At 35.8% G+C, this 8,522-nt stretch overlaps 1 protein-coding gene across 1 annotated transcript; it reads left to right on the top strand.

Moving 5' to 3' along the window:
* Positions 1 to 5,404: 5,404 nt before the first annotated feature.
* LOC137716234 (zinc finger protein WIP3-like) lies at positions 5,405 to 8,246 on the top strand. Its single transcript, XM_068455657.1, has 2 exons — positions 5,405 to 6,022; positions 7,627 to 8,246. Exons 1-2 carry the CDS (start codon positions 5,513 to 5,515, stop codon positions 8,053 to 8,055), a joined length of 939 nt encoding a protein of 312 aa, XP_068311758.1. The 5' UTR covers positions 5,405 to 5,512; the 3' UTR covers positions 8,056 to 8,246.
* The last annotated feature ends 276 nt before the right edge of the window (positions 8,247 to 8,522 follow it).

Below are 8,522 nucleotides of genomic sequence, written 5' to 3'. Positions count from 1 at the left end.
TTCCCAGTGGGTCACCCATCATGGGATTGCTCTAGCCCCCTTCTCACTTAACTTCGGAGTTCCTGGGGCTAGAGCAATCCCATGATGGGTGACCCACTGGGAAGTTGCTCGTGAGTTCCCAAAAACAAAACCGTGAGGGAATGGTAAGCCCAAAGCGGACAATATCGTGCTACGGTGGTGGAGCAGGCCCGGGAAGTGGTCCTCCCCCCCGGGCGGGGATGTGACAAATTGGTATCAGAGCCTAACCCTGGTTGCGTGTGTGCCGACGAGGACGTCGGGCCCCTAAGGGGGGTGGATTGTGACATCCCACATCACCCAGGGGAGTGATCCTTAAATGTATATTCCCATCCCTACCTAACACGAGGCCTTTTGGGAGCTCACTGGCTTTGGGTTCCGTAGGAACTCCGAAGTTAAGCGAGAAGGGGGCTAGAGCAATCCCATGATGGGTAACCCACTGGGAAGTTGCTCGTGAGTTCCCAAAAACAAAACCGTGAGGGAATGGTAAGCCCAAAGCGGACAATATCGTGCTACGGTGGTGGAGCGGGCCCGGGAAGTCGTCCGCCCCGGGCCGGGATGTGATATTTGGTATCAGAGCCTAACCCTGGTCGTGGTGTGCCGACGAGGACGTCGGGCCCCTAAGGGGGATGGATTGTGACATCCCACATCGCCTAGGGGGAGTGATCCTTAAATGTATATTCTCATCCCTATCTAGCACGAGGCCTTTTGGGAGCTCACTGGCTTCGGGTTCCGTAGGAACTTCGAAGTTAAGCGAGAAGGGGGCTAGAGCAATCCCATGATGGGTGACCCACTAGGAAGTTGCTCGTGAGTTCCCAAAAACAAAACCATGAGGGAATGGTACGCCCAAAGTGGACAATATCGTGCTACGGTAGTGGAGTCGGGCCCGGGAAGTGGTCCCGCCCGGGCGGGGATGTGACAATTTGGTATCAGAGCCTAACCCTGGTTGCGTGTGTGCCGACGAGGACGTCGGGCCCCTAAGGGGGGTGGATTGTGACATCCCACATCACTCAGGGGAGTGATCCTTAAATGTATATTCTCATCCCTACCTAACACGAGGCCTTTTGGGAGCTCACTGGCTTCGGGTTCCGTAGGAACTCCGAAGTTAAGCGAGAAGGGGGCTAGAGCAATCCCATGATGGGTGACCCACTGGGAAGTTGCTCGTGAGTTTCCAAAAACAAAACCGTGAGGGAATGGTAAGCCCAAAGCGGACAATATCGTGCTACGGTGGTGAAGCGGGCCCGGGAAGTGGTCCCCCCGGGCCGGGATGTGACAATTTTAATATTAAATAAGTTGATTTAAAAATAAATTAATTAATTAATCAAACATTAATAATGTTTGATTAATTAATTTGTTAAATTTTTTAAATTTTACTACTTTTACCCGACGAACCATTCCGTTGGTTAACTCTTACTAAACTGACCAAATTGTTGATCAAGGAACTACTATGTTGATCGTGGAAGTCGTCAACAAGCTCTAAACAATCCTCCCAATGAATTTGAGGATCAGAGGGAGCAGTGGCTTTCGAAGGACAATTACTTGTTTTTTTTATTTATTTGTGAAGGACAATTACTTTAATTAAATAACTGTGTTTACTATTTTAATATTAAATAAGTCGATTTAAAAAAAATCAAATTAATTAATCAAGCATTATTAATGTTTGATTAATTAATTTGTTTTTTTATTATTTTAATTTTACTATATTTACCCAACGAACCATTCCGTTGGTTAACTCTTACTAAACTGACGAAATTGGACACAAAGCATTAATTAATAATTTTGTGTTACCTACCCGATGGCAACGTCCGTCGCATTAAAACATATTATGGGGCTTTTAGATTTTAGGGTTTTAATAAGATTCTTTTTACGTTTTAACCTAGATGGTTTTGTAAATCTAATTTAAGTCCATTTTATTAAAACTTACCATATTTAAATATTTATGACACATTTATTATTTATAACTTACCATCCAATATTGTCTACCCGTCCATAATGAGTGTATTTTCTTGTGCTTCAATCATATAAATAGATAAAACTTATTAAAATTCAATTTCTTATAATTAGAAAAAGCACAACAATAATATAAAAACAATTTATATTTTTTTAAACAAGCCTCACAGGTACAAAAGTATGAGCATGTAAGTTTCGATATGATTGCATCAATATATAAGTTTCGGTATGGTGTATCAGTATAAAGTTTCGGTACGACGTATCAGTACATAAGTTTTGATATGATTGCATCATCACATAAGTTTCGATATAAATATATCGATACATAAGTTTCGGTACGAATGTATAAATACAATTGCATCGATACATAAGTTTCGATACGAATATATCAGTACATATATTTTGGTATGAATGTGTTAGGTACATAAATTTCGACACGATTGTATCGGTACATAAGTTTTGTTACGAATGTATCAGTGTATAAGTTTCAATACGAATGTATCAATACATAAGTTTTGGTACAAAATGTCTCGGCACATAACTATAGTATATACATACGTACAAATATATATGATATATATGGCTTTTTTATTGTGGGAACTTAATAATAATTGTCAAATAAAGGATAAATATATAACCTACGTACAAATGCTCAATAATTATTACAAATATATTTGATCGTTACAATTAAATGTCAAGGACTAAAGTTAGTTTTTAATCTTATACACAGTTGTATTCTAAAAGTAATATTATTCAATGAAATAGGATTTTCTATTAAAGGAATTTAACAGAAGATTTGCCATCGGTCAGATCAAAAATAATTTATTGAAATCTAAAAGTAATCTTATATGCAGTTTTAATCTAAGTATAGATAATATCATTGGTTTAGCCATAAAAATAAAAAATTAAATTAAATTAAAAAAAAAAAAAAAAAAAACAAGTGTTGGCACGATCACCAAAATTTTGTCGATTAAACTTCAGTCAACGCAAGTTTGCCCGCCAGATTGTCGTTGCAAATTTCGTTGGGGATCAAGTGGCGACCCTTGGTTTTAGGAGACGGTTCTTGTTCGTCTCACAATTTAATTTTTCCAGTAGTGAGTGCTCAAACCCGCTCAAGAATTTCTAGTCCCCATCTGACTGATTAAAATTCTCTGAGTCTAAAAAAAGGGGCTAAAAGTTTTGATATATATATGTCTAAATTTTGCTTCTTATCAAAATTTCTTTCTAGTTCGTGTCCTAGGTGGACTTGAATAAATAATAATAATAATATAAACAAATTAGCTTGTCTCATGCCCTTACTCTAATTGCCTAGCTCACAGGTAAGCTATATGGATATGAAGAGTACTAATTGGCAATATGGAAAATAATTTAACTTATAAATTTATGTAAGGTCTCCCTTCATATTAATGTGTGATCAATTCTCAACATGAGAAAGCAAATATAATTCAATTCCCATATGCACTGAATGTTTGGAATAAAGATGATGATAAACAAATGGCAATGAACTTCCGTCCATATATCTAACAATCTAGTACTAGAAGCAAAATCGGTTCTACAACCCTACTATATGGGAACAAACATCAGTAACTAGCAATTAATAGTTCAAAAATCTTGTTTATATTAACTGCAATGAAAAGGACAATCACGAATTAGCTATCGAAATTGTAATGGTTACGAATGTACGGGGTCGAGTAATTTCTTGGTTATATGCCGGGGCTTGTGGATTCAAGGGTACAAGAAGGGGTACACCATTTACCACTCAAACTGCAGTAGGAAATGCTATTCAAACAGTAGTGGATCAAAGTTACAACGAACATGAGTTATGATAAATGGCCTGGGTTTCAGAAGAGATGCGGCATTAAAAGCCTTAAATCTTTTCTACGTAAAGTATACTCCGAAGACATCGAACAATTATTTATCACCATGATCGGATCGAACAAGTATATATCCTATTATCATGTAATATCCTTTACATATATATTGTTTGATGGCGTATATCTCCTATATATTTGTCTGAACTTTTGAGTATTTTAAATTGATTAAAGTTCAACTGCTTACATCATATGCAAGACAATAAACAAATTGTTCCGCAGCTAAATTTGAAAATTAACTTGTAACTCCCATCAAGGCTACCTAACCGCAATGCTTATATATTTAGTTTAGTATTTTTTATTTTTTTTTTCTTATTTGATCCTTGTAATCTTGCAGTTCTCGCTGAATTTGACTTTCAACAAAGTGTTCGAAGTCTAGTAATTGCTTTTTGCGGTTTATTATGCTTTATTTGTAATTATTTTGCAAAAATTGTTTTAGAGGTGAATGTTTATTCAATAAATTAAATATTTACTTCTTAAAATAAAATAAAAAGTTAGTTTGAGAATTGAGATTTATATAATGGAAGTTAAACGAGATTAGGCATAATATACTCGTTAGTCGACAAGCCTATCATGTCCAATGTCAGTTTTGTTCTACCAAGTGCTCTCGCCTTTTTCCTTCCGCTATTTCAGGTCATTGGTAAAATGTCAATGTAGTATGAGAAATGTGTGCACATAGGTCAAATTCCATGACATTATTATTAACACGAAAAAGAATTAAAGAAAATACATGTATAATTATAAGAAAAATTTATTGGAATCTAACTAAACAATTTTCCCTACTAAATTTTCAAATTTTCACTTAATAAATAAGAAAAAAAAAAACATGGTTGCTTTTCTCTCTACACCCAATAACCCTAATTAAACCCACCACACCATTTCTATTATTTCCAACAAACTCAAACCAAACATCTATAAATAAATAAATAAATTCCAAGGTCGTCTACGACGGTTAACTTCTATTCTTTTCCTTCTCTTTCTCCTCCTCCCTCTTCCAACCTTGAGAAGAATATGAACCACCAAACTCTGCTAGTTTTCAGCATCGAAATCAAACATGGGTCCGCACCATTCACACTAATTCATAGTTGTCTCTCTTTTTCCTGATTGATTTGATCCAAGTTCACATAGAGATGCAAGACAGAGAGAAAGGAGAGCATCAATTGAATTCGTCAGAGCTTCAAATGTGTTCGCCGAAAAAAAAGAAAGGTGTCTCGTTTTGGTGGGCAGACTTATTTATTGTTTTTTTTTTTTTTAATTTATTTATTGTTAGATCTACAAGTTGTAATTGTTGTTAAACTTGTTTCTTTCAGGGAAAAAAATGATATTGTATTAAATAAATTTTGAAGTTGGGTGGAATGATAAAATAAATGGGCTCAAATAGAATTTTCTCTTTACCTGAGTCTCAATTTTGCATGTCAAAATCTGTAACCCCACCATTACTCCACTCTCTCACTCTCACTTTATAAACCAAACAAGGGCCAAAGGTAGACAATGAAAGGAGAAAAAAAGGTTCCAAAACAGACAAACCAAACCCCATTTCATAAATCAACCCTATAAGCTAGTGAAGCTTTCCCACAAAAGGTCTGGATAAATTCTCTGAGGAGAGAATTAATCAAGGAGCTCTCTCTCTCTCTCTCTCTCTCTCTCTCTCTCTCTCTCCCCATCCCCCTCTACAGATGGGTTTATGGAACCATCATGTGGAAGACCAAAATTTGTGCTTTCAAGCACCTCCTTTTATTGAATGGCTGAAGCCATCTTCCTCTTTTTCATCATCATCAACATCATCATCGTCTTCCCCTTGTTTATCTGAGCATGGCACTATACAATGCTTGCCTCTTTTAAGCCAGTTTACGGATACCAAGCTGGTGAAAGTAGAAGATCGCGGGGTTCAGGAAGAGGGTTTTGGAGTCAAAGAAGAGCAGATGGAGAAAGTTACAGTTTCCTTGCACATTGGACTTCCTAATAGTACTAGTAGTACAGGTGATAAATCAGAAACATATGATGAAAATAAGAAGGTTTTGAATCTCAAGGAAGAACAAGTAGTCATGAAGAAGAGCATTCATGGTTGTTCGTTTAAGGCAGAAAGTAGGTTTTGGATACCAACGCCTGCTCAGGTTCTTGTTGGGCCGATGCAGTTTGCTTGCTCCATTTGCAGCAAGACCTTCAATAGGTACAATAACATGCAGGTTAGTATTAATTCTTACCCATCATCGATTTGTTTGAATAAATTTGTTAGGGTTTCGAAATTGTGGACCTTCAAGATTAATTTTCGGCTACAATCAAACTACAGCCTGAGTCAAGATACAAAATGGAATTAAAAATAAAACAAAAATATAGAGTTTGTAGTGAATTTATAAATCATTATATAGAGATTTACTAATTTTACTGTTGACTATGCTTAGACAAATTTTTATCATTGACTGTAAATTTTAACACAAACTGCTTTTCTGTGAGAACTGGTGGTTGTAAGTAAATACGTGTAGTAGCATATGCATCTCTCCGCCCTAAATTCTTACTTTCGTTTTGCAAGATTGTATTTACAATGGCTTGATAAAGTTACAATATAAGTTACAATCATATAAATCTTTGCTTTTTGCTTGGCTTCATAAAGTAGTTCGACTTTAATAAAAGAGAGACACCGGATTTTTAGGAAATTATTAATCATTAAAGTTTTTCTTGTCTAGAAGGAGAAAAGGAACGTACAGAAGAATGGTAAAAGAAAATTCTTGGGGAAATTAAGCACATTATAGTACTAAAGTTACTAATATAGCGCTACAGCTTAGTAATATTTATCTTCTTTTGTAAGTTTAAGATTTTAAGTTCTACTCATATGTTAGTGTACGTATTTACTTTCACAAATTCTCAAATAAAGAGAGTTTGAAAATTAAAAACTTAAATGGTTAGTTACAAAACGAGGCATTTGTTTTCACTTTTCTTACAACGAAAACTTAAAACTTAAAACTAAAAACTAGAAACTAGAAACTGAAAATTGACAATTGAAATGATTATCAAACGGATCCTCTATTAAATACTATTGTTGCTCACAGTTTAGGTTCATATATCCATTCAATTTCATTCTCTGTGGACAAATAAGAGGGTAAATTTTGTCCCTTTTCATTTTAACATGCAATGTTGGTTGACCCTGAGGTTTTTTAGTTAACGATATTCTACTTTAATTTAACATGACTTATTAGGAGGTGGCTTCAAACTCGTTTATTGAACTTTTGAGTGATTCATATCTTAATCCATGTCAAAATGAGGAAGAGGTTGACACCGAATCCAAAAATCTCTAGACTATATTGTGGTACCAAATTATTTTACAAATATATAAGGATAGAACTATAACAATGATCAACCCTCTGGCTATATCATATTAACTCCCATTGCCATTTCCTTTTCTTCTTCTAGTCCCTCAATGTTCAAATCTGAAGTGAAAGGTGTGGTTTTAAGAAGCTGAAGCAAGTTGGGGAAGGCTTTTGGGCTTGTTAAAGTTTACATGATATAAATTGAGGGCATGAATGAGTTGAAGGGCAATAGAAAAAGAATAAACAAATAAACAATTTTTCTTATCTATGTACATTGTTAGTGTATATATATTTGGTTCATATTTTGTTGATATTTGATAAAATCGGTTAATATCGACCGAAGTATCTATAATGTTTCCCTTATTGTAGATTATTACTTGACACCAGCCAATCACTAGCCTACAACAATTTTTACACTTAGAAGTTCTTTTTGGGTTCGTAAATACTTTTTTTCTAAGTCAAAGTACTGTGTATTCGGGTTACAGATGCATATGTGGGGCCACGGATCTGAATATAGAAAAGGGCCGGATTCTCTAAAAGGAACACAACCAGCCGCAATGCTGAGGCTACCATGCTACTGTTGTGCTCAAGGCTGCAAGAACAACATCAACCACCCAAGAGCCAAGCCACTCAAAGACTTCAGAACTCTCCAGACTCATTACAAGAGAAAGCACGGAGCAAAGCCATTCATGTGTAGAAAATGTGCCAAAACATTTGCAGTTAAAGGAGACTGGAGAACCCATGAAAAGAACTGTGGCAAGCTGTGGTATTGCACTTGTGGATCGGATTTTAAACACAAAAGATCACTCAAGGACCATATTAGATCATTTGGTAAGGGGCATTCTCCACACCCTTCTCTTGATGGTTTTCACGAGGATGAGAAGGAATGTGTAACTGGTTCGGAAGAGGAATGAGTTTTTATCCAAACTAGCCAAAGTAATTTGCCCCTTTTTCTGAAAAAAATAAAAAATAAAAGATTTGTTCCTATCTCACATGTCATGTTACAAGTAACAAAATGTGTGAGACAAGAACAACTAGGAACGAGGGGTAAACTTCTGCTAGTTTTGATAAAAACTCAAGATGTGGACATTATGGAGCTTAATATATCTTTCTTTTGGGTTTACGATTTCAAACTATTGAAGCTCAGAGAATGAAGGTAATTAATTAGGAGGGTATGTACTATATATATCCAAGCTTGTGCTCTGTAACAAAAAATTCTCAGCAGCTTGCACACCATGCACATAGGGGAGCGGTTTGCTACGGAGCACTTGCTGTGTGATAGGGAGTAGTTAATAACTCTAAGCAGTTTGCTTAGTGGTTTAAATATAAATAAGTTGATGATTACTTGAAGCGATGAAGCAGATGAATTTCTTTCTCCTAT

This window comes from Pyrus communis, chromosome 14, assembly GCF_963583255.1.
Source record: "Pyrus communis chromosome 14, drPyrComm1.1, whole genome shotgun sequence".
Lineage (NCBI taxonomy): Eukaryota > Viridiplantae > Streptophyta > Magnoliopsida > Rosales > Rosaceae > Pyrus > Pyrus communis.
The sequence above is the reverse complement of the archived record's forward strand: the minus strand, read 5'-3'. Positions and strand labels throughout refer to the sequence as shown.